Here is a 26,015-nt window from a genome sequence, read left to right on the forward strand (position 1 = left end):
AGCTCATGTAATGCATGGAGGCTAATCTTATCAATTGTATTAAGGCTACTTAGGAACTAATAGCTTTAAGGAAGCTGTTTATATTTCCTCCTTTAAAGCACTTTAGTCAATGTTCTGTGCCCCTTCAAATAAATGTCATCGGTAAAATAGTGCACTTTTTGTCATTTCTTTTAAATGTGATATTTCTTAAGAGTTGACATTTCAAGGCCTTGGGCTGGCTCTCATATCTGGGTACTTGGATTTAAGCCACTAATCCATATGGAGGTACCTAAAAAGAAGTGGCCTGGTTTGCATGAATTAAGCTCACATCCTTCTGAAGTTTATTAGTTTGAAAATCAGGGCATGGCTCTGGAAGTCGTCGGATTGCTGCAGGGAGATTTGACTTTGTGAGCTCTAGACTTAAATTTAAAATAAGAACAATGTGTTCTTTTGAATGTCCATTGCAAGTTAAACAGGAGGAGAAAAAGAGGTTATAAACCCAGCTGATTGTCAAAGATCCTGAGGATGCCAGTGGTTGCACTGGTTCAGCGTGACCAGAACATCACGTTTGTGGCTGTGAAGATATTTTAATTCCTATGTACTACAAGAGGATGCTGTTAAAATAGTACAGCAAATTCTGTTTCTAGTAAGAGGTGATTTAGGGGTCTGCTTGCACATCCTGAGCTTAGCTGGGCACATGAAAAGAGGAAGGTTTGCTTTCTCTCAGAGCATTATATAGAGGTGGGGAAAACCTTCCCACGTATAGGGACACACAAAACAGATCCAAAAAATGAATTCAGAAGGAAAAAGTCGGCAGTAATGCAAATTAAAGAAATCTGTATTAAATTGTATATATTTAAACATTTTCTTTAAAGAGATCTTTACTTGCAATAACATTTTAATACCTAAATTTACATTTGCAGTCAGCAGAAATATCTTTATCTAGAACAGCATTTGCAGTATCACAAGTAAGTATGTGTAAGATTGGACGAGTGATATATTACATGTAATATTTTACAAAGCAGTCATATTACAATCCTGTGGTAATCATAAGATGTCACAAAGATCTTCATCAACCAGGAGGCTTTATTTTAGACAGCATTAGCCCATATACTCCTTGTTCCCTGGTTCCAGCATTGCTCTTCATAAACCTGTCTCAGATGGTCTCTTTACCTGCCTGATACCATTGCTCTGGGAACTGGCTTCTCCAGTGTAGCATTGAAAGAATGGTTTGAGAATTTGTTACATTGGTTTAGCACTAATCTGGTAAAAAAGAGAGACCACGAATAATTGGAGAGTCCTGACTAAATTAGTGGCCTAAGCCAGATTTCTAGAGCAGCAATACATCTAGATCTCTTTGAAAAGTCAGTCTAGTCAAATAACTGGTATAGATCACAGCTCGCTGAAGCCTCACAAGGAAAGACTGTAATTAATCCTTGTAACGCAGCTCCTATCCACATGTGACTCCTCTGAGAAGTTCTTCTCTGGTACATGTGGGCACATCGTGTGCCATCCACAATCCTGTTCTTCCCTAATGGACCAGCTGAGAGGGGCAGCCGGCCCCAGTGACGTCCTACTGAGCAGGGAGGAGCTGCTCTGGCTCGTACAGTTCTGTCCCTCAGCAGAGCAAGAGACGATAGGCTGTGGTGAGTAGCAAGTTGGCCTTTTGTCAGTGCCCTTGTCCTAGTCAGTCTTATGCACAGAAGAGGAGAGTGACTTTTAAATTCATTATTGTAACTAAATTCATGATGATAACTAAAGTTAAAAGCTTTGACCAGCTTTGAGAAAGTGAAAGGTCACCACAGACACCTGTCAAAACCAAACCTTGCGTGCAGGTGTCCTGAAACAGCCTGGGCATTGAGATGGAAACCATGGCTTGATGTACAGACACATCCCTACCTGTCCTGCCTTGAACTGATCTGTCCATCTTAGAAGGAATTTGGACAGAAGCCGGAGGAGCTGAGTGCTGCTGGGGCAAGTGCACAAGTGATTAAGAATGAAAACCAGCGGGCTGTGCAATGGTTACGCAGCGGCAAACACTGCTCCCTTTGAGGGCTGGCCACCAGCCAGGGAGAAGGGACCCTCTGAGAAACCTCTCCCAGGTACATCCCTGAGAAGTAGAGGGTTTGCACAGCCAGGGTAAATGTAATGTGGTGCCTGGCTTGCAGGGAGGGACTGAGGTGTCTGCAATTGTTGGTGCAGGAGGCTGGGGCTTGTTCTCTCGGGTTTCTTTCTCTTTAGCTGAAATTATCTGGCAGCTGAAAATAAACTGAAGATGATGCTCTGTTCCCTTATTAGAGGCTGCACACCACAGCAAACTCTTTCCATATTTTGTTCCAACTTGGTATATGAGAACAGGATCCTCCAGCTATGACAGTATGTTTGGAGAGATGCAGCATATGCAAAATCTGCCTTCTCTTTGATTTAAAAGATATAATGAGGAGTACCCTTTCACTGATAAAGAAAAGTAAAATTTGCACATTGGAGATTGATTTAAGCTTAGTTTTCCCTGGCCTGAAAGGGTGAGGCTTGATGTACTTGTGGATTAATGATACCCATTTTCTAGGCCCCTGGAAAGCCTTTAAAGTGTGAGTTCTAAGTGTCCTGTCTGGCTTTGGGTTTGTCTTTTTCTTGCCTTAAAAATAGTTGGGCTTGAATATTCTGGAGCAAGTGAGATGACATACTCTGTAAAATGTCCAGAGTAACCATAACTGGCACATGCTCATAGCCTGGATTCCACCCACTACAAGAGTTCTGCGAAGAATTTAAATACAAGGTGAAGCGTAAGTCTACAACACATGCATTCAAGATATACAGCCTGCAAAAAACCCCTGAGAAACAAACCCCATGAATCTCACCTGAATGTTGTTTTCATGATGCTTGGCTCTCTCATTAAATTACAATTTTTGCTTAGTACATAAATTCTCAGCATAAGTTTGCATTTTGTTCTATGTACATCTTAAGAATACAGCAGAAAATACCATTGCTTAGCACATTAACAAAAATCACATATGAGAGGTTTGTCAAAATACCTGTATACTAAGTTATATACAATTCTGGAAATCCTTCTGTCTTTGAATTCTATCATGTTATTCTCCAGAAACCCAATCTGTTTGTCCTTAAAAGCTGAAGTACAGAAAGTATGCTGATGAAACAACTTGAGCAAAAAATACTAATTTTTCAAATTCCACTTTAATTTCAAAGTAAGATGGGATGGATCACCATGTGCTGCCAGCAATCTTTTTTTTTTTTAATTTTTTTTTTTTCTTAAACTAACTGTCTCTGATAAGGGAACACGTGAATATTACAAGTTGTAGTTGTGGTCATATCCCCGAAAGGATATGGGTATGGTGTACTCACATTGTGGATAAGTGTTTTATCCCAAGGTGCACTATGTTGTATGCTCCCATGTACAGAAGTGAACATGCGTAGAAATGTGTATACGGTGGTTGATACGTAGCTTTTAAAATGTAGATATATTCACGATTCTCAGTTTGTGTTTTTTTTCTCTGAGAAAAAGTCCACCTCAGTGAGCAGCTCAACTGACCGTTGTGATGGCTGGCGTCTTCCCACCTTCCTCTCCTTCGGCCCCTTCGCCTCCTGCTTCCACCTGGTTGAACTTACCCAGCTTTTTCAAATTCTCCAGCGCAGATTTGAAAGTGTCCTTCAGGCTGTTCTCCAGGATCCACCCTTCGCTTTCACATTCGGGGTCTTCGGGATTGGCAATGCTTTCCAGGGAGGTGTGCAGCAGGCGCAAGCCAACCATCACCGACATCTGTGCCAGGCAATGGGAAAGGCAGAGAGTGTCAGCCAGACCTGGACACTCCCATCCCACCCCCGTTTTCCCCTGCCCTGGGCAGCCTGGGCTGCTGGTGTGAGCAGCAGCTCTGAGGCACCGTGTGCCCAAGGGGCCTCTCCACGTGCCCCGTCAGTGTCGGTGCCTCCCGGGAGGTTTTAATGCATCCCTGGCTGCTGTGCACGGCATGTCCACAAAGCAGGTTGGATGTGCAACAACGTCCTTGGCCACCACCCACTTAAGTTTTAACTAAATGTTTTGACTTTGCATTGACCTTAATATGTTTGGTGAGTATATTAAGCTGATCAAGGAGATATTAATGAATCAGCGTCTCTGCAGAACGGAGCAGCATTAGGATTTGAGCCACCAGTTTGTCTATTTCAGATTCTGATCTTGTTTTGATATAGGTATGTGCAAATAAGGAAGCCAAGGCAGCAGGTGATCTCTCCCTGGTTCCATCTAGAACAAATTTGTATTTCTGATTAAATATTACCGAGTCCCAGCAGCCCTGATTGAGACTTTTTCTACTGTGCTGTGTAACACTGCTGACACTGGCAACACCCCGCACCTGCCTCCAGAGAGAAAGTGTGTATTTAGCCAGTCTCCTGCCTTCTAACACCGTTCAGAACAATCTGACCTCATGCTTGTGGTGCTTATGGAGAAAAGCAATTGATGAGTGAAATAGAGAAGGAAAGAAGAGCAACTCCCAGAAGAGCCAGCCTGGTGATGTGGTAGGGCAGGTGGTTGGGATGGGGCAGCAGGAAGATTGGTTGGGTCCTTCACGTGCTGGGTAAAGCTCAGATGGAGAACACTTACTGCTGTCAGAACCTCATAGGATTTGTTCACTAAGGGAAATATGATGCCTCCGTTCCCCTACCCAATTTCCCAAGGAACTGATTACCTTTGGTCCTCCTAAACCCTGATGGCTAAAGAGGCTGGCAGATTTGAGGTTGGCCTTCAGCCACATGTCATGGCCAATGGCAGAATTCAGCTCTGGCTTTCGGGCTCGAGGGACTGCCCAAGCATTGCTTCCATGGACCATCCATCAGCCTGTCTACTGGCATCATCCTACTTGTGTATGATCAGTGTCTCCAAGCTCTTGGAAGACTAAACCTGCACTTGGCTACTCTCAAAATTTGCAGATGTTCATATTTCTCTGCCTTCACTCAAGATCAGAAAGGGAAAAACATTGGTCAAAAAACAAGCTTCATCAAAGCTTCCATATCCAAAGGCAAATGTTCATACTGCTTAACACCGGAATGTATGACGAGCCACACTTTGATCACTAAGGAAGCTTCCAGTGGGTCTGAGTCTGGAAATAGTCTCATCTAGCCAATACCATGATGACTTAAATCAGTTAAAGCACTATTCTATAAAAGTCACAAGAAGTGACAAATCCCATCACGTTAGTCTTGGGATTTAATGCTTTTGACAACTTCCTTCCACTCTGAGTCCCAGTTTTGCTGCTCTCACTCATGGGACCGATATCTTTTAAATCAATGGCTGTTGCAAGTGCAGATTAACAGGGCTGGGTGCGGGAAATGGCCTCCACTTTGCTCTCTCCTTGTGCTGCCTTGCTGCATGTCAGCAGGAGCTTTGTTTTGTGATTGACTTGCCAAGTGCCACTCTTTGATAGCCATTGACTGGCTTCCTGGATGGCTCTAAGTCACTAAATATTATCATGCTTTTAAAAAGGAAGGTGCCTGTGCAGCACTGAGCATCTGACCTGTCCTTGGATGAGATTTTGTGTCATTTTCTCTCAGTTTAAGAGTTTGTTTTCTCAAAAACTTTTCTAAGCAAGATTTTGAGTCCCTGAAGCTGAGATTGCTTAAAAGCAATGCAAAATGTCTGGGCTCTTGTCACCTCCACTGACTTGAGCCTGCCTTCTCTGCTGGATGAGAACAAGAGTCCAGGAAGTTTGAGACAAGTATCTGGTAAGTTAGTTTATCTCCTGTGTGATCACAGAGAGTCTTGGAACACCAGTTTAGCTGAAGTCTTGCACCAGGGAAGGCCTAAGCCCACGCACCAGTATGTGCTGGGGGTGCCTGGCTGACAGCAGCTTGGCAGCAAAGGGCCTTGGGCTCTGGATGACACCAAGCTGTCCCTAAGCCAACAATGTGTCCTTGTGGCAAAGCAGGAAAATGGTATCCTGGGCTGCATTAGACGAAAAATTGCCACCAGCCTGAGGAACGTTGTCCTTCTTCCCCTCTGCTCAGCCCTGGTGAGGCCACAGCTAAACCTCCAACCTTAACCAGTCTGTGAGCTGTAGATTTGAGCTTAACCACAATCCAGCACAGAAGGCTGGGCTGTCAGAGCCCTGGAGCGAGACCAGTCTTGCTGTGTGATGATTTCCCTGTCGTGGAAACTCTTGTCATTTTACAGCAACTTTAGAGTGCCAGGAAGAACATGGCCACAGTGTTCCTCCAGGGCTAGGGCTGTGCAGGCTGGGCTGGTGTATCCCCTGCACCACAGCATGCTCAGCCTCTCCAGATGGGCCAACAGAGCAAACTGTGTCCATCTGGAGGGTCCCTGCTGCCTGTGGGCTGGTTTTGGAGATTACCAGGAGGTCACTCCTACTGTTCAATGCATCAGAGAGTTTACTCTCCAGCACAGGACATGCAATGTGCCTCCTGTGAATGTCTCCATGCTCTCCTGGAGCTCAGTCTGGGCCCGGTCTGTGGCACATGTGGGGTGAATCCCAGGGTCTTGGCTGTTGCAGCAGCTGTGACCCATTGAGACCCACATGTTTGCACAAGTGGAGGACCTGAAGCATCTCAGGAACCAGCCTCAGCCCTCTATTCCTTTTGAAATTCTCTGTTCAGGGCACCCTTGAACCCCTCTTTTCCTCTTTGCTGGCTGAGGCAGGTCAAGAAGACATCCAGGCTTGCTCTTCTTGACCTTCTGCAGCGAAGCCCATCTGTTTGCCAGGGTTTAGCCTGAGGCGGCTTAGCCAGAGCAGGGTGTGATCTTTTTTTGTCATCCTCATGACCGGTTGTCACTCATGGGAAGCCTACAGCTTTTGTTAGGAAAAGCAGCTTCTAGATATTAGCATCTTTTTCAAATAGAAATTTTGATATTTCAAAATAGGTTCATTCTTCCTTGTGCCTAATATAGGAAGGTGGAACAGAAATGGCCTTCCCTGACGTCCCTACATTTGTTTGTCATGTTACCTTTTTCTACAGCTCAGAATAAGAGCTGTGATTAGTATTTCCCTCTGTCTTCTCTCCCCCTTCCCACACCCCAGTTCCACCAACCCAGCTGGAAGAGTCCTCCACAGCCCCCAGAAGGGCTTTGCTGGAGAAGTACTTGGTTTGAGTCCACGGTGGCTGCAGGTGTAAAGCAACCCAGGATTTTGCTTTTACACTTTGCTGTGACTTCCCAGGAAGTCAGTCAAAGGGGAAACGAGAAGCGCAGAGCCAGCGCAGCCACTGCCCCCTGGGCTCACCCTGCTCAGACCCACACTTACCTTGGCCAGGAGTTGGGACCTCTGCTGCCCTCCTACTCAGCATAAAATTGTTTCCTGACTGGAATTTAAAGGAAGTGGTTATATTTCAAGGGAGACTAAATTAATGTCTGTTTCCTGCTTTGCTTCCTCTCTTCAAAGTTTGCCTTAAAAGCAAAGGGAATTTCAGACCCAAATCTGGGCCCTTTATGGCAGAAAATCAGGCAAGTCATAAATATTCAGGAGGGCAAGTTATTGTAACCCAGGATTGTGTAGTTTCTTTAAAGTTTTGCCCTAAAAGTCCTCTGATTGCCTGAAAGTCTCAGCTTCTATTTTGAAAAAGACAAAGAAAAGATCTTATTTCTCATTATGCCACAGGCTGAAAAACATACCCAGGTGTACTTTAAAGAGTTAGACACAAAATACTGCGGTTTTATCATTGCTATTAATGTTAACATATCACTGTCATTAATCTCCTGTAAGTTAGCAGAGGTAAGTTACAGGTTCCTAGTCATGATTTTTCTGCAGCTGGCATTGGTATTTTTGTGTATTTTTCCCCTGAATTTTTGAATTTCTTCATGACTTTCAAATACAGTTGAAGTTCCCCTCTCTTCAAGAACTTTGCACTTGAATCTGGGCTAAAATAAAGACCTTCTCTTTCTTTTCTTACCAGAATAACAGTGCAAAGAAGTTGCACATTTCTCTGCAGTTCGGAGCAGTTATTTTTAAAACAACAACTTAATGATATTTTTTTCAGTTCACAGATTTAGGTAGGTGTTTATTTTCTAAAAAGCATCTTCATTCCTGGAAGGCTGTAGGCCAGTGCTTGTATCAAAATGTAACTCATCTTTTTTTAATGTGCATGTATCTAAATCTTTTAAAAGGCATCAGAATAACTCAAAACAGGCAGCACCATTTGCAGCAGCCATTCCAAGGGTTGGAAAGGATCTGCTGCACCCCAGGGAGCTGCACCCTCCCTTTTACCAGCAGGTCCTGCCTGATCTCCAGCACTTCACGTGCCAGCCCTCGTGCCACTGCCAGCCCATGCTCCCCTATCATTAGTGTTGATTAAGCACCCTGGCTAGGAAATTGGCCCCCTCCCAGAGGCAGGAGGACGTGTTTTCCTCACGTTGGATGAATGGTACTCAAACTGCACTTTGGGTTATGGTGCCCACAAACACCTGCACTGGGCAGTGTTGGTGCCTGTTTGCATTCACATCGTGATTTTGGGAAGCAGAATAAAATAAATTTAATCCACCTGCTCCACCTAAACCACTTTTTCTGACCAAAAACTTTGGTGGAGCTGATGAAAGTCCACATGCTGCCTTAAAATTGTTCCACCAATGTGCGTGCAGCCTAAAGTCTTCTTTTCTTCAGTGTGTAAACCCTTTAACTGCACTTTCTGTCCCACTAATTGCTGTCATACCTTTCTGATGTGCTGCTTTTTTGTATTTCTCATTCCCTGAAAGTGGTAACACATGTAAAATTAATGCATCTGGAAGCAGAGCTCTTGCACTCTCTTCCCTACTCAGCACCTTGCCTTTGACAGAAATCACTCCCTCTTTCCCTCTTGCTGTGGGATACTCAAAGCTCTGGCCCCTTGCTCTGCAAGAGGAGTCTGTGATCCCACACTCACCCCAGCTCTGTCTCCAGCCTGGGACCTTTTAGCCCTTACTCAGTCGTTAGCTATTAGATGTTTTCTCAGCCAAACAACGGGGAAATTTATTTTAAATAGATTTGATTTTCACTCAGAAGTCCACGCTGAAAGACGCCCCACTCCTGCAGAGCTGGTGCTTCCCTGGAGCGTGTCTGAGGGGAGAGGGTTACCTCAAAGAGCCAGACGAGGAGGATGACGGCGCCCATGGAGCTCATCATGCCGCTGTAGTAGTTGAGGAGCGCTTCCCGGCAGCCGCGGCGCCACAGGTTGAGCTCCTCGGTCTGGTAGTCGTAGCTGTAGTGGGCAGAGTTGTTGGTGACCTGGTACTGGATGCAGGGCCTGGGGGAGCTGGGGTTGCAGCAGCTGAAGGGGACGCCGTCCACCAGGTACCTCCCGTCCACGTTGCTTTTGATCCGACTGCGGGCAAGGGCAGAGGGAAGCGTGACTACTCAGACACACAGACACAGAGACACACACAGGGATACCCAGGAGCAAATTTGCACAAGGAAGGAAAGCAAAGGCAAGGAGGATTTTCCACCGTGCCTTTCCTCCGTGTCCCCTTGTTCACGTAAGGGTGTTTGTCCAGAGCTTCCTTCCTCTCCGAAATCCTTTCCTATGTCAAGGCTACACTGAGTCTGTAATTAACTCTTCCTGGTGGAAATGCATGCTCTCGGGTCACATCTTCAAAGAAATTAATTTTTAACAAAATTAAATGGCAGAGAGAATTCAGGAGGAGCAGTCAGAAAAGAATGATTGCAGCATAGTTAGGGTGGAAGGGAGGTGCTGGAGCTGACCTGAGCTTGGAAAAGACCCCAGAACAGCCTTAGGACCCACCATATCCAGACAGACCATTGATCCAGCAAACCTAATAGCTTCTTTTTGATGACAATAGCTCCAGGGAGGGGTTGTGCATTTATTCTTGGCTTGGGAAGGTAGCCAGCATTGAAAACATGAAATGTGCTTCAGCAACAGGATGTTGCAAAAATTTCCAAAGTCCTTGCAGGAGCTCCCCAACTATTGCTCATCTGACACTGTGGTTGTTCTCTGTAAACAGTCATTTAGCCTGGTGTCTTAGGAGATGTTTAGATGAAAGGTAACTGAGAAGGCATATAGTTCCACTGACTTTGCAAAAAACTATAATGAAAGGACTGCAGTTCTAAACCAGGCCATTTTGCTTAGAAAATGACAGAATGGAGAGCCCCAGTGGTCTAGAGAGGCAAAAAAAAAAAAAAAAAAAAAAAAAAAATCTGAGTGTCACTTGTAGCTTTCTCTGTGGATATTTTAAAATTGTGTCATAGAGAGAGAGGTGATTCAACAACCTGGTGAAGGAAAATTCCACTTTGCAGTCATGACCTAAGTATATCTAAACAGCAAACGCAGTTGAGGTTTTCTCTTTAAATGTAAAGTGTGCTCTGGATTGGGTCTAATTCCCATTCATGTGTAAATGCTCCATCGGTTTCAGAGAGATTGGATCAGGCCTTTGCTCTACAAATAATATAAAAATTCCATTGTAGGGGACAGACTCCCACCTTCCCTGGAATTAAGGAGAACTTTACTATTGGCTTCAAAGGGGCCAGGCTATCCCGCCAGGAATGGGAGCAGAGATCGTGCACCACCACATAGTACAAACCTTGAATTCACAAACCTCCATTTGCAGATTTTTAATGCCCTATTTCCTGCCTCAGTAGTACAAAGAAATTACCTTGAGTCTCCATTACAAACAAGGCATCAGTTATTAAGGACAGTATAACCTTGTTTTCCCTCTGTGCATTGCCCTTCCACTGCTGCTGGATTAAGTTACAGCTCTCAAATCTCCATATAATGCTGGCAAGGTTTTTTTCAAGTAGTTATTTATATCCATGGGCATAGCTTTGCAATGGAAACACCCCCTTATTAAATAGTGAATGTATTTGCTATAGTCCTGCAGCGCAATGGGTTAAATCTGTAACAGTTTTCACTAAAAAGTCCTCATTCAGAATTGCAAAAACAACCAGACCACCCAACAAGTCAAAAGAACATGCAGAGAGACACACACAAGTGAAATACCATTTACACAGTCAGGCAGGGATCCCAAGAGATCCCAAGAGATCCACAAAGCTTTTTTCCAAAATTACTTCAGACATTTTAAATACAGGCAGTGTATTTAAAAGGCAGATTGCTTCCAGTTTATAGGACCCATTATGCAACCACAGAGGATAAACATTAATGAATGATGTTCCCAAAGAACTTGGAATAACCATCTCTTTCCCTGGTGCTTAATTTTTTAAAAGGTTGTGGATATTTATGCCCAATGCTATTTTTTTAATTTCAAAGGCTCATTTTGTTCTCATGTTTATTTTCTGCTCGAGCTTACTGCACCTAACCTGATTTTGAGATTACTGCCTCTTTGGGCACTGACATCAAAGCCATTAAGGTGTTTCTGGTCAACAACCTGGTCTGGTTTGTACAGAAACAATAAACTAGTGCTGGTTTCATGTGAGGTTTTAAAAAATTAGGCACATGAGAGAACTTAAAATACATATGGCTACAAGGGCCGCTGTGTAGAGCTAGGAGCACCAATAGATGCCCAGTATTACCACAGCACTGAAGCAATCCATTGAGTGAATATAAAAATAAAATTCTAAATCTTAAGGATCTAAAACACATGAGTTATTGGCAAAGTGTTGCTGCCTCTATTTATTGCCATGCGGCTGATTAGCTGCCAATATCTAAGTGGAGTTTTAAAAGTGGTATCAACAGTATTTCTCCAGGGAATTCTTTTTTTAGGAAATTAATAAATCACATTGACATCTTCTTAAGGATCAGTAAAGTTCTGATACTTTCTTGTTGATTTTGGGAGTGTGGCTCAAGGTAATGGGTTTATAGAGCAGTAAAAGATGGTAAAAAATATTGTCTGTTTCCATCACACTGAGTAAGAGTTAGAATTGTATTTAGTGCTTTATATTTTACGTTATGGATGAATTTAGAGAAATTTTCCTGGGGAGGAAGCAATCTAGCTGATGATTTGGGATGCTTTATTACACAAGATCCCATTTTATACAAACCCCCCTCCAGTCAGTGCCTGTTGGCACTTGAGCATTACACTGATCAAACATCAATATTACGTGACACAAACCCCAGTAAGTCACTTACTCTTTCACTTCTTTGGAGCTGAAGTCCAGATATCTGTTGCTGATCCACTGGATTTCGAACCAATCTTTGTAGCCGTTGTTGCCACAGCACTTGAACTCAATCTGGAGCATGTCGATGGTCTTCTTCATGAAGCACCTTCCGGGGGTGTCCGTGTCCCGGTAGAACTTCATGCCGTTCTTGAGCCCCTGGGCCAGGGTGCTGTCCAGGGAGCCCCGCATGAGAAAGCACATCAGAGCAACGAAGAAAATGAGTATGTTAAAGACGCAGCATAGTGCCAGGTAAGGTTTCAGCAAAGGCTTCCACTTGGCAAATTTAGCGGGATCCAGAGAATCGTAACAAATTTTTCCAGCAAAACCATTGAAGGCGCAGGATAATATACCCATCAATATCAAAGAATTGGGCACAAAGTGGCTTTCAGAATTGTCCATCACTTCGCTTCGCTTCCGGAGCTCAATTTTGAGGAACAATCCCATGCTAAAAACAAGGATTCCAGCAAAGACCGAAAACCAGTTCATGAGCCATAGTCCCTGTGCTAGTTTTACCCGTTTCTTCTGATTGAATTTGACTTTCAGCAGTGCCATCTTTGTAGTGGGAGATGTTGGAAGATTTCACAGCCTGGACCCCTCTTCTCAGCGTAAGCAACTCGAGGAAGAACCATTCAGGCGTTGGAAGAGATCCCGAACGGCACATCGGGAAGCGAGCCACTGCACAGTCCTTCCATCTTGAAGTCCCCTGTAAGGATTCAAGCAAGTAAAATATTCAAACGTCCCAATTAACAATTTCACATTAGTGAGAATAATGGGCAATTAGGACCCACAACTATTTCTGGTGGTTTCTTACAAGCAAAGGAGAAACACTCTCAAGGTTTCAAATGATTTGATCTGGATCTGCAAGACGTCATTCTAATACCTTTAATCATTTGATCCAATTTGAAGAAATGTCTGTCAACAGATGAGAGGAGGTAATCCCTCATTTTACTATTTAGTAGATTTGTGCCCTCCTATGATAGGCTGCTGGGCAGAATATGAAACCCCAGAGATATAAAAAGATCTTTGTTGCCAGATGAATATGGAACCTTTGAGGAAAAAGGAAGAGGGCTCTGGATTAAAAAAGGCTGCTTGTATACAAACATACACTTCCCCACCGTGATCCTGATATATTCATACCTACAGCCAAACCCACGTTCTAGTCATTATCCTTCTGTGTTGACTTGAGATGACGTCCTGTGGCTTATGCATTCAGAAAGCAGATAAGTGTGTAGTTTACGGTGACCTAAAAAAACTAAGCTTGGCATTTTCTATTTACTTCCAAGGCTTGTACCATCTCTGGGTCTTGGCAGGAGAGGAGGAGAAAGGAAAAGTGCAGAGAAACTCAATAAATAAACCCTGGGCTGAAATCTAGAGATGCTTTTATAAAAAGTGAGCTGGCATGAGCAGCTTACTGGATAGTCACCAGGCCAGGGAGGGGAGCAGGGCTGCCCAAGGAGACCCACCAGGGAGGAATTCAACTCAGCAGCTGGAGAAGGACCCTGGGGATGTTGTATCTGAGAGCAGGGGAGCATCCCAGGGGTCATCAGGCTCTGCTGAAGGACCTGCAGCCAGCTCTGCTTTCATGCTGTAGTGGGTAGAAAGCAGGGTACAAGCCCCTCCTGTGGCCGTGGCCTCCTGCTTGCACCACACAGCTGTTTCAGGCAGGCAGAGGTGCTGGGCTTTCATTCTCTCCACTGCTTGAGGAGTTCTGCTTGCTTTGAAATACCATCTCCCACTTGCCCCGCAGAGGTTTGGAGCTACTGGGAAATTCCTGCACTGGCTCACCCCTTGCACCACAATGCAAAATTAACCTCAGGCAACCTCCAGCAATGGAAAATTCTCCTGCAGGTGTGGGAGGGCATGGGTGCTAATGCTGCAGGGGAGAAAGGAGCAGCCCCAGAAGAGGGACTGGGAGGGTTCTCTCTCGCCTGTCAACCAGATCTGCTGCTGCCACCACTCGAGTCCCTGGGGGCATCCTCTAGTGGCTGCCAGGAGCATGGCCGCCAGCCCTCAGGGACAGAGAGGGGAAGGGATCTGCTCGGAGCAAGGCAAGTGTGAAAAATAATAATGACAATAACTAAAAAGCCCAAGAACTGAAAAATAGCATTTTGGTGTTCTGCAGCTCTGTGGTACCATGGATGCTGCTCAGTTGCCATTTGAAATCCTGGAATGCTGAAGGTTCCTTCAGGAAGGACAAAGGCTGGCAATTCACTACTTCTTCCTGTCCTAATAGAAGGTTTGTGTGGTGAACCTTTCCCAGCCCATCCTGGTGCTATTGCAGTGAGCTGGAGGGCAGCTGGTAACCGGGATTTTTCTAAAGCAAGCCTGGTTGTTTGCATTGCTGCTGCCCTTGCCGGTGAAGAGTGAGTGTGTAAGACGAGACGGGGAAGGTGATTATCCATCAGCGACTATTCTCTCCTCTTGCCGTGAAGTGAATGAGAAGTGCTGTTTCTTGAGAGAGCCTATTCATGTTCTTGTGCAATAAGTCATGGTGCTGAAATAGCATCTCTCCTGGCAAAATACCCCACAGCCAGTGCAGCACATGTTGCGTTTCACTGACTCTTTCAGGGCTCAGCTAAGAGACTTGAGTTTGGAAAGTGTCTTTATCTGACAGCCTGGAGTTAATTCTAGATAAAGGAACTTGAAACCATTTCCTTTCTTGTCAGTGATGACAGTGAAACTGTAATTAAAGTGGAAAAGAATTCTCTATGAGGTCTGTGGGTCATGAGGATATACAATGAAATATTTCCTGCAGAACAAAAAGTAGAAAACCTGCCCACAGATGTAAGCCTAGTGCTGCTCTGGATATGGGTAATTTAATATTCAGCAGATGAGTCTGAACACCTGTCATCTTAATAATTTAACATTTAGATACCCATGATAAATCTGATGATAAAATCATGTAGGTGTATACACTACGGTGCGTCCTCTAATTCAGGAATAAAAGTACTGAAATAGAACATGCAGGACATCCTTCAAGGCTCACAGATCCCTCCGAATTTACTTTCTACCTATAAACAGAGGAAACGGGAGGGGTCCTCGTAAATCAATGCTAAATTGCTAGTGTTAACTGGGGAATGATCAGTAATTCACCTGATGTTCAGGAAGGGACACTCACGTACTAATTAGACCTTTGAGACTTCGGGTGGTACCCTTAAAGTCATCACAGAGGGCAATCAGCACTACCAAAACAACCCAGATTAGGAAAAGTGCTGTTGATTTAAGTAGTTTCAGTAGTTCAGTACCAGCTGGGGACTTAGAGTGCCAAAAACTACCCCACCCATCAACTTAACTCGCCATGCTTGAGAGTTTTAAAGGGGACTGGTGAGCAGTACTCTGACACTTCCCTCAAAAAATGAAGTTAACACTTTTTAAAGTGGGAATTAATGCTTTCCCATTATCGCAGACACGGAGCTGACAAACCCTGTGCAAGCATAGGCACAAACCGGTCAGCTAGGGGCTGTCTCTGGCAGAGCAACTTAAGGGAGAGGAAGGTGATGGGGATCATCGAGAAGCGTTTTGGGGTGTGGAGAGTTTAAAAAAGAAGCCCCTTTTTGCCTGGCATCTGCTTTTCTTAAAAAGCTTTTTCTTGGCTGTGATTTGTCTTTAGTTTGGCACTTACTACCGCTTTCTATTTCAAATAGAAAATGCTGAAATTGATCAATAGCAGATAAAAGCTAATTGCTGCAAGAATGTTTGAGTTAATGGTCTCCTCAGAGGTTGTCTATTAAATTCAAATGTATAATTCATATGCCAATATTGGAGGAAAAAAAAGGTAGAATAAAATATTCAAATTATTATTGATCTCACCGTGAATCTGTTCAAATTCAAAATCTAGTTTAAATTTATAATGTGTATGTATAACAATACAATATTGATACCTTTCCAAAAAGCTATGCCTGTTAACCTACATATAAGCTACACATTTATCAGTTAAGAGAGCGGAATCTAAACAATTTAATCTGGTATTTGTTAAACAGTCTGGTGCTCAGGCCTGGACCAATCTTAACCTACCTTCAGGGGCAGAAGATATAAAATATATATACCCCTAAACTATGGAAGTACCCTCAGTTGGTAAAAAGAATAATTTCCTGGCCCAATCTTTCTTTCACACTGCTCTGTAATATGAAATGTGTGCCTTTCTGAGGCTTTTTTTCTTCTTTCCTTTCCCTAGGAGTGGTTATATTTCACTGCAAGAATAATGATGTCTGGTTTTACCTTTGATGGGAAGCTATTGTGTAGAGAGGTTTGCTCATGTACCCTCACTTAGGGTTTTGCTTTCAATTGTAACTCTGTGGTGTGAACAGGGCCACTCCTGAGGAACAATGTGATAAAAATGCTGTACCTCACTGTATGATTATCAGGTGGAGAAAGGTCTGATTTATGACTTTTTTTCCCCTCCTTACACAGGTAACTAGGTAGGCTACTATTTTTGTGGCATGTGAGGTGACTGCAGGTTCTGAGGCTGGGAACAGAGGCAAGTACTAAATTCACTGCTGCGATTGTTGTAAATCCTGGGAAGAGTGATTTGACCTGCTGGACTCTGTAGCTCCTGAACTTTGCTGGGGCGCACTGTGGGGGTTTTGGTGTGGTTTTGCTCTGGGTAGTTCCCAGAATTTCAACCATCATTCATGTGGTGTGTAACATGTTCAGAAAACACAGCTTTTTTTGACCCCCGAGACGGTCATTATGAGTATTTGTTTGTATTATTGTGATGCCTGGGGTGTAGCATTCACTGCTGAAAAAGTAAGAGTTAGAAATCAAAGTTCATACTTGCAGAAACAGGAAAGAAATATGTTGGGAATTAAAAGAAGCTTACAAAAAGCTCATGATAGTCATTACTGCTGGAAAACATTTCAGCACAACAGGTGGATCCTCCAGTCAGTCAGATAAATCAGATCATGATGTGAATGGAAATGCTGAAATTTCCCCAAGTTGCATAGATCCTTTTTCTTGCTATTCCCGTCTTTCCTTGTATGTGATGAAATTGGCTGTTTAGTAAAACCTGAAGCAATTCCAGGTAAAGCCACTGAGATTTGAACCTTGTCTACATGCAGCTATTGCTTAAATAAGAAACTTCGAAAAAAGAAATCCAAGCGTTCAAAAATACAATTCATAGAAGTGTGTAGGAAATTGTCTTATGCATGTATTTCTTACCCATTTTTTCTCACAGCAATTCTACTACAACTCACATCAGAATCTATTTAAGTGAAGGAGGGCTGGATAAAGAGAGAAAGCAAGTAACTCCATTTCTGCTCTTGTTATTCAGAGAAGTAGGGGCAGACAAAGGGAAATGCCTGGAGCCCAAGGGTGTTGATCCCTCTCGGGACAGGCCTCTTGGTGAGGTGATGGCCCCATGGGAAGCAGCAGCAAAGCTCCTGGCTCCCTTCTCTGGGCAAGTTTTGGTCTGTGCTACCCCTCAGTGCCTCAACAAATGGCAATGCCCAAAGCTCTGTGTGGCCTGGAAAATGGCCTCAGATTTCTCCCATGGGTTCGGTGCTGTGTACCTTTGCATAGGATTGTTTTATTTCCTCCACAGACACCTAGGAACTTCAAAACACTGAGTAACAGCCCTGTGGTGAACTAAGGAAGTTTCGCTGCCTTTAAAGATTTTGGTGAGGCTGCCAACTGGAGGAGGGTTATCCAATCAGGCTGACTTTCAAAAATGTTTGAAACAGGACTTTGTTTTCCTGACTCAATGTGGAAAAGGGTACTGCAGCTCAATGCCCTCCACTATTTTTATAAACTTTCTGCCTGTTAGCCTCTATTCAGGGCAAATTTGCACCGGGTTTATGGTGCTGATGTTTCTGTTATCCCGTGTCTCTGGCAGGCATCTGTTTTTCAGCCCCTTGTGATGTCTAGCATCATCAATTTATTTATACTATGTGATTTTTTAAAGAAGTTCTGGGTTATTCTGGTGGCAACGAGATGCAGACCAGAGCTAGAGTTCTTGAAGAGACTTTGCTCACTTCAGTTGTACATTATGCAGGGTGTGAACCCAGCCACTGTGTGGGTCACACTGACAAACTGGCGCTGGAGGTGCTCTTAAATGGCTGGGGAATTACTGTCCCTGAACATCCTCATCCACTGGGCTTCTTTGAACAGTTTTCTCTCTTCATGTTTTCAGTCCATCTTGCTCCTAAGGCAAGCTGGCTTGCAACTAGCTTGTTCCCACAGCAGTTCTGACTGCTTCTGCCTAGAAGAGGCTGCCAGGTGTTTTCTTCTCTGAGGGAAGAAACCGAGCATGCGTGGCTCTCCTTTCTCCAAGCTGTGATCAGCGGGAAGACAAAATGCCTCTGACCAAGCTGGCATTGCAAGTCTCCTTGACCCAAGAGGATGGGGGCAGCCTGGCACATCTGAACTCTGTCCAACCTTCCCTCTGAGTATTTCTAAATTGCAGGCTTCAGAAGGGGAGTCCAGGAGCCTGGACACCTGCAGCTGGCAGCTCAGAGCACATCATGACACACTCCTTACTCTCTTAGAAGGAATTTTGTTTCCATGTGATGTAGGAGATGCTCCATCATCAAGTCATCTAGTGACAAGACAGCACAAAATTCCTTGCTTGTTGAGACCAGACACTCTCAGTAAAACTGTTCCATCGCTTCCATACTTAAGGTATGTTTTTGACTCCTTCAACAAATAGCTTAAGACAGGAAGTGATTTTTCTGATGCCTTGTCAGTTGAAGAAAAACCTACAGACATGATTAAGTTACAAATACTGTGGACTAGACTTTTAGTCTTTTCATGTTCAATATTTACTTTGTAATTAGATCGAGCAAAATAATCTAGACTCTATAGCATAAGCCTCCCAAAATATCCCAAACATCTTATTTCCAAAACTTGTACCAACATAAAAAACTATTTTTCCTTCCAAAATAGATACTAAGAAATGTTGAGTTTTAAGCAATAGCTGTGGAATTTAAAATACAGATTTTTTTATATCTGTGTCTATCCAACCATTCTGTAGAACATATATACTTACTCCTACCATGCTTTTAAATACTTAAAATTTATTGAGAACATAATTCACAATGTATCTGAGTTGCCACTTTCCACTAGATTTGACTGGAAAATGGATTCTCAAAGAACTGTAATTTGGGGGTATCAAGCAGCATCCTCTCACTCACATGGCATTTTACCTCTTTCCTACCTAGAAGGCCTTGAAGAATGCTGGGGGTTATTGTATTGCACTGTCTGCAGCATGGTGTCAGAATAGAATGTTCTGGGACACGTAGATGGCATCCTGCCAGTGCTTATACTAACAGTGACCTTCTTTCCCATATTAAATAATAATAATAATAATAATAATAATAATTTAAAAAATTAGTGTTGCTAGCTGACTAGAAATACTTAGGGGTTTGGCTTCTCTTCCTTAGAGACCCAAGAAAGTTGCAATTTCTATACTGAATAGCCCATGAACATGCCAGCAAACCTTTACTAGGGCTGGAGTTCACGTACTGCACTAACATATTTCTGTTCCAAAATAGTTTTGAATTTCTCCTACAGTGATTCTACATTAGAAAAGTGTAATTTAAAAAGGTGTATGGAAACATGTGCAACTGTGTATATATAAAGGTATACATGTAGAACTATAAATCACATTTAGGTATTTGCCTGACCAAATTTTTCTGGACTTGCTATTCTCAAATGGGATTTCCTTGTTTCATGCCATGCCTGACACCAAGAGCCAGTTACCTGTTTTGTATTACAAGGGTAATGCTAAATCTTCAAGGAAAAGTAGTTGTGTGGCACCATGTTCCTGAAGAGTATTACTTGCTAACTGTGGTTTGACCAAAGTTATGTATCTGGAGGAAAGAAAACAGTAAGAGCTGGGATGTCAATAACTGACTTGTGAAAAACATCCCCAAGGATGCAATTTCAGAGAGAAACTGAAGTTTAAACTTCCATGTTTTGACTCCTGCTCTGTTTATTCAGGCACTACTGCATGCCATGGGCCAAGAGCTGGAACAGGACATGGCACTTCCATGTGAAGTGCCCTGGGAAGCCTCAGTGCACCCCTGGTACCTGCCACAGCCTGGGGTCTCTCCCCCTGCCTGGATCTGCCGGGATCCATCGCCACAGGAAGGAGGTGTAAATGCTTAGAGCTTTGGGCAAGTAGGACAAAGGCATTACTGTAGTTCTTACAGGCTGAACATTTTGGAATCTCAAGGCTAGAGGATGCTAACAGGATTGATCTGTCTCTACTGGGATCTGTGGAGAACAATTAACTACACAATCAGGTTCTGTACTAAGATGGATGGGTTAAAAGATACTTGAGAGCCTCAACTGATCACACCCCTCTAAAAAAGGATATATGTACATTAAATTAAGACTGAGGGTGTCTTCTTTAAATCATTTTATGATGCTGACAGTGCAAAGAAGAATCGTTAGTAAAAGGACAACTGAAACAATTCAAAACAAGTATATTTGAAATGTAAAATCCAATTCAGTCAAAAATATACATTAACAGAAGTAAACAAAACTGAAAGCTGTCAGGAATATAAAAAAACCACCAACCCTTTTCTCCTCCCCCTTTAAATTAAATATGCTGAAAACACATTAAAAAAATTTCTGCTCAAAACCAGTCAAACACCCAGGTGAAGTTTTAGGTAGTTCTTCTGGCAGTGGTGCAGTTTTTGATGGTTCAGCTAGGATTCAGTGTCTGTTAGAGGCACATAGATGATGGCTGCACAGCATAAACAATTTGCAGTTTTAAAATAAAGCTTTATGCTAAGGCAAGAGAAACAATTATTTCTTGCAAAATGTCACAAATTAAAGAGGGGTTTTAGAAACGCAGAACTGCTATGTATACTTTATGTATGGACAGTGGTCACTTCAGCACCACTAACAGGGCACTGGAAAGACATTGCACTCCACAGTGCTGCTACTTTTTTATTATTATTAGCAGGAGTCAAGAGACTTAAATTACTCGGCACTTTATGCAAGATAACATGCAATTTTGGAATGGGAATATAGCACCTCATCTTTCTGTTTTGCTGACTCCCTCTGTCAACACCGCACTCATGCAGTAGCAGAGTTCTGCAAATTAGGATCACAGCACAAGAAGCCTGTTGTCTGATAAACTAGTGGGACATCCCTGAACACCTCTCCCCTGAAGCTTCAGATTGCAGAGGAACAATTAACCCAGCTTCTGTGAGGTTCATCAGCACTTGATGGATGCCTCTGAGTTGCTTACAGAAGCAGCACCCTTTCACATAACATTTACAGATTGTGCAGCTTTAGTATTTATACAAACGCCTTAAGTTTGTTAATCTTGGAACAATCAATATATTAGAAGAGCATTAGATGTTTATTAGAACACTTTTTTCCTTTAGACTCATCTCACTTGAAACAAAAGCCTAAAGCCAACTTACAGACTTAACCCGAACCAACAGAAACTGGCTCATCATTGTATCATAGCCTAAGATGCATCTCGGTCTGCTGCACTGTGCAGTTACAAACTCTTCCTTTAAATTAACCTTTTTTCCCCTACTACCTCACAGCAGTACCGCCCTGCACTCCCCACAAAATACAGTGTACTCTCGTCAGCAACGTGAGAACCACAAAAATATGAAAAATTTGGTATTTGATCTTTTCATTCCAGTACAGTTTGCACGTCTTGCAGCCAATTCATATTCTGCCTGGGTGAGTGAAAACAGCACAACAGCTCTAGCAGAGGCTCACTTTTGTTTGTGTATCAGTGGCCTTCGCCCCACCTTAACTAGGTAAAACTCACAATGAGGTACTTCAGAAGTTCGCAAATCCCACAGTGATACATACAGATTATAGCAGCAACTTGTGTAAGAACAGTAAACGCTATGTGACTGGTATTCTTCAACTAAGAAATCCAGCCATATACTATAATTAAAAATTTAAATACTGAATGGAATCACTTAACGGCATATCGGGGGTTAAGTCCCACAGTTTGTGGATCAATGCGTTTACATCTCTTGCACAGCAGAGCTGCCTCCGCAGTCAGTCCCAGCAAGTGATTCTCTCCTGCTCGGGGATCAGGCTCCAGTTGGGCGAAGGCTTGTCAGTCGCCAGCCAGTCAAAGTCATCCACCAGGTTCCAGTTGTTACTGTTTCTGTCCAGCCCAGACGACTCGAAATCCCCCTCGATACCAGGGTAGCTCCAGGAGTAGGGCGCGAAGGAGACCTGAGTGCAGGCCTCGATTACGGCCCGGCTGGTCACCTGCACGTAGACCCGGCAGTCGCGGGTGCGGTGGGTGCGGAGCTGCTGGCAGGCCAGCGCCAGCAGGCAGTCGCTGCAGCCGTCCACCAGCACGGAGGTGGACACGGGCCCGCAGAGCACGGTGCAGCCGCGGCAGTCGCGCACCCGCAGCGTGTTGGGGTTGCCGCGGAGCCGCACCCGGCAGCCGCGCAGCTCCGACAGCAGCACGTCCCGCTGCAGCAGCTCCGCGGGGCCGAGCTCCAGCTCCTCGTCCTGGGCGCCGCTGAACCCGCACAGCGGCGGCCCGCCCGATTCGCCCTCGGCGAGACCGGGGCCGGGCGCGGCGGGGGCCGGCGGGGTGGGCTCGGCGGGGCGCGGGGCGCTGCCCGGGGCCGCTTCTTTCTTGAGGGCGCGGAAGGCGAATTTCTTCTTGGGCTGCAGCTGCTGCCGCCGCGCCGCCAGGTCCCCCTGCAGCCGCGCCACGGTCTCCTGCCCCTGCCGCACCTCGTAGGGCGCCAGGAACCGCACGCTGCCCGTCAGCAGCTTCTGCAGCGCCTGCAGGCGGGCGGCCGCCTCCTCCAGCGTCCCCGCCGCCAGCAGTGCCTCCACGGCCTCCCGCTCCCGGGCGAAGGCAGCCAGGAAGAACTCGCTCTGCTCCTCCTTCACTACCTGCGCCTCCTTCTTCTGCCGCTGCCGCTCCACGCCCTGCTGCCGCTCCGCTTCCCGCCGCTGCAGCCGCTCCGGCAGCACCACAGCGGAGGCGGCCGAGCCCGCGGCCACCTCAGGCTGTGAGGGAGCCGCCACGGCCGCTGCAGCTGCCTCTCCCGGCGCCGCCATCTTGCCGCTCGCCTCCCCTGCGGTCACTAAGCGGCGCGCCGATTGGCTGCCCGCAGCCCTGACTGCGTCGCCGCCGCCGATTGGCGGCGTGGGAGACGCGCGGCGGGGGAGGGCGGGAGGGCCGGAGGGAGGGGTCTCCCGCGGTCTTAAAGGGGCCGCCGCCTCGCCGCGGGATGGGGTGAGTGCTGGCGGCAGGTGCCGCGCAGGGCGGGTTATCCCGCTTCCCAAATTAGCGCCGGGATATAAATAAGCCCCCGCCCCGCTCCCCCGCTGTGCCCGCGCGGAGCTGCCCGCTTTTTCCCGCTGCTGTACTTACAGCCCCCGTACCCCGCGCCGCTCTCGGGCCGCGCCCGTCGCCACTGACCCTGGGCGCAGGGCTCCCGCGGGCGGCGGGGCCGGGGCGGGCAAGGAAAGGGGCGGCTCGGTGCGGGGCCCGAGCGGGAGGCGGAGGGGTCGCAGTGCAGAGCTCCACCCGCCCTCCCGAGCGGGGTCGGGGCGGCCCCGAGCCGCCCCCATGTTCCCGAGGCGCCGGGCGGTCCCGGCCCCCCTGCCCGGGTGGGGTCCCCTGGCAGCCTCGCGCGGCCGGCGGCTTCGGGAGGCTCCGTAAACGCCGTGTTTTAATAAACCTTCCCTGCTGTCTCCCTCTCCCGCAGTGAAGTGGCTGTGGAAAAGGCTGCTGAGCCTTGCAGGTAACTGCAAAGGTGCTGCCAGGTGGATCGATGTCTTCCTAGCTGCTTATTTGGTTTCTGGAGTGTTTTGTTCCAGAAGAGAGTTCGGTTCTTGAAGGAAAATGTGGGAGCAGTGCCAGTGGATTACTGTGCTCCGGAGGGAGGACTGTATGAGCAATCCACAGAGGCCTATATGGAAACATGGGAAGGAAGGCTTTTATAATTCGGAGATGTTTTAAGTAAATTTGCAGCGGGAACCAGAAATTAAGTACACTGGCTACAAAGTAAAAAAGTGATTGTCGTTCTGCTCTATTCATCTGAGAATTGTTTTTCTATTCATTGTATTTTAATTTGTGCAAAGAAAGTTAACACTAAGCACTCTTTTAGAAATGTGAAAACAAATTTAACTCCTGTTCATTTTGACAAATACCACCTCCTTTCCCTTGTCATTTCAAAGTTAGTTGTAACAAATTAACACAGAACCTATGACTACCCATTGAAACAAAAAACTGGTAAACCCAAAGTAGATAATCTGAATTATCTGTCCTCTGGTAATAGCATGAGTTTTTTGCCTAATGTTCCTGTTTGGAAGTATAAGATGTTATGCCCCTTAAGGTTAGCATTTGAGAGTAGCTGTTGTTTTCTGTTTCCTGAGAAATGTGGTTTAATTTCTGTGTTAGAAACGGTATAATGTTAGAACGTATGGAGTACCCAAACCTTATATGTGATAAAGTCAGTCCAGTTGGAATGACAGAGGAAAGGCAGTGAAATGCCTTTAACCCTTCCAATGTACAGAGGACTTGCACTAAAATAGAGAATATTTTTTCCTTAACAGTGTTAACATAAAAGCTAAGGGGATTGCAAGGGATTGTTATGTAACAGCAGCACTTTGGAGCAGGTTGGATGGGCAGTGGGATAGATGAAGTGTTTGATGCATTACAGCTCTTAACGCAGCATTACATCTGTTGCAACGCTGGAATATTCAGAATTTTGTTTCTGAAAAAGATTGAGTCTTAAAAATTAAAACCTCTTGGATTGTAGAAGAGTGTGCTCAGTCATGAAAAAGGAAGGGTACTGAAATATTCTTGCTTGATATTTTTCCCTACCAGCGTGTTTAAATGATACATTTAGTAAGTCTTAGGCATTTTTTCTAATAAATAGTCAAATCCACTCCTGCAGTTATTGCAGCAATGTTTCATTAGGCAGGAATATGGTGCAATTAATTCTCCGGAAGACAAAAATCCTTATTTCCATGTTTGAAAGATGTGGTAGTTTAGTTTTAGCTAGCAGGCTCTTTTTGCCTTATGCTCCCATGAGGCTAGCTAATACAGGTGGTAACAGTGATGGAAGTGCTTATCCCATTCGTGAGAATATTGACAGAAAAAGGTTTTTGCTGTTTTTCATAGGCACAAATGTTCCTGGAGTATGGCTTTGGTATTGTTACACAGATGTGAGCCAGTAGATGAACTGCACTGGGTAAAAGAACTTTATATATGGAAGGATTGCAAGCAAACACTACTGTACACAGCACAGAATAAATGTTAAGTATTTTATGCTGTAGTATAATTACTGCTTATTATATCTGGGCACTTAGAATGCTAGATATTCTCAATTGTTTTTTCTACAGGCAGTTGGAGGTTTAAATTAATGAGGACCAAATACACTTTTGAATACGAGCTTCTGGGAGAGACTGGAATCTTTTCACCTTGCTAATGCGTACAATTGTTTTTGGTTAAAAGCAAAAAAAACCCAGACACAAGAAGGTGAAATATATGACCTTAATGAAAAATGAAAAAGGGAGCTGCCAAATTCTTCCAACTATTTCATCTTGATATTCCAAAATTGCCTTCCACACTTACAATTTGAGGTTTTGGTGTAATTTATATTGGCATGTATATATATATATATATACACTTCTTTTTTTTTATGGTCATGCAAAGACTGACAATTTTCTTCCTGACTTTGCTGGCAGCAACTTCTATGTTTTGAGGCTGCTTAGTGTGCCAAACAGTAACCACTGGAGTAAAATGTAAGCCTTCTAGCTGAGGCTTGGACTCATTTGGGTAAGCTGCAACAAGTAGTTTGGCTGTTTGAGGGTATGAGAAAAAAGTAAGGTACATAATTCTCTGTGTTATATGTTTTTCCTGTTTTTCCCCTCTTGGATGTGCTTTCTTTCCTCTCTGGTTTGAAAGTAGATAGCAGTCATTTCAGTAAGACTTTTTGCCATTGTTTGTACTGTACAGTGTCATTTGTTTTATGTGAAGTTGCAGGTTGCACTTACTTTGATCCAGTGCTGTGAAAC

The 26,015-nt window shown here is 44.7% G+C and overlaps 3 protein-coding genes across 4 annotated transcripts in view; 1 reads left to right on the plus strand and 2 right to left on the minus strand.

Annotated features, from left to right (window-relative positions):
- Positions 1–3,413: 3,413 nt before the first annotated feature.
- Positions 3,414–13,552, minus strand: PRPH2 (peripherin 2). 2 transcript variants are annotated; one of them, XM_069008480.1, is made up of 4 exons: positions 13,499–13,552; positions 12,007–12,738; positions 9,045–9,291; positions 3,414–3,754 (listed from the first exon to the last, which is right to left on the minus strand). In XM_069008480.1, exons 2-4 carry the CDS (start codon positions 12,585–12,587, stop codon positions 3,518–3,520), a joined length of 1,065 nt encoding a protein of 354 aa, XP_068864581.1. In that variant the 5' UTR covers positions 12,588–12,738; positions 13,499–13,552; the 3' UTR covers positions 3,414–3,517. The 2 variants fall into 2 exon arrangements, with proteins under 2 accessions (XP_068864581.1, XP_068864582.1); XM_069008481.1 differs by lacking the exon at positions 13,499–13,552 and adding an exon at positions 13,448–13,458.
- A 6,888-nt stretch (positions 13,553–20,440) lies between these two features.
- TBCC (tubulin folding cofactor C) lies at positions 20,441–23,116 on the minus strand. Its single transcript, XM_069009670.1, has one exon. It carries the CDS (start codon positions 23,043–23,045, stop codon positions 22,011–22,013), a length of 1,035 nt encoding a protein of 344 aa, XP_068865771.1. The 5' UTR covers positions 23,046–23,116; the 3' UTR covers positions 20,441–22,010.
- Positions 23,117–23,236: 120 nt separating this feature from the next.
- The window catches only part of BICRAL (BICRA like chromatin remodeling complex associated protein), a 141,673-nt gene continuing 138,894 nt past the window's right edge, over positions 23,237–26,015 (plus strand). Inside the window, exon 1 of the mRNA XM_069009674.1 lies at positions 23,237–23,734. The gene's annotated coding sequence lies outside the window, so the exon portion shown is untranslated. The remainder of the gene's footprint in view (positions 23,735–26,015) is intronic.

Source organism: Aphelocoma coerulescens, chromosome 3 (genome assembly GCF_041296385.1).
Source record: "Aphelocoma coerulescens isolate FSJ_1873_10779 chromosome 3, UR_Acoe_1.0, whole genome shotgun sequence".
In the NCBI taxonomy this organism is placed as follows: Eukaryota; Metazoa; Chordata; class Aves; order Passeriformes; family Corvidae; genus Aphelocoma; species Aphelocoma coerulescens.

Excerpts from the sequence above, each read along its gene's own strand:
- TBCC (XM_069009670.1), bottom strand. The coding sequence starts at position 23,045 with ATGGCGGCGCCGGGAGAGGCAGCTGCAGCGGCCGTGGCGGCTCCCTCA.
- PRPH2 (XM_069008480.1), bottom strand. The coding sequence starts at position 12,587 with ATGGCACTGCTGAAAGTCAAATTCAATCAGAAGAAACGGGTAAAACTA. Across the intron at positions 9,292-12,006 it reads AGCTCCAAAGAAGTGAAAGA|TCGGATCAAAAGCAACGTGG; the intron begins GTAAGTGACTTA and ends CCTTGCCCGCAG. Across the intron at positions 3,755-9,044 it reads TCCTCGTCTGGCTCTTTGAG|ATGTCGGTGATGGTTGGCTT; the intron begins GTAACCCTCTCC and ends TGCCTGGCACAG.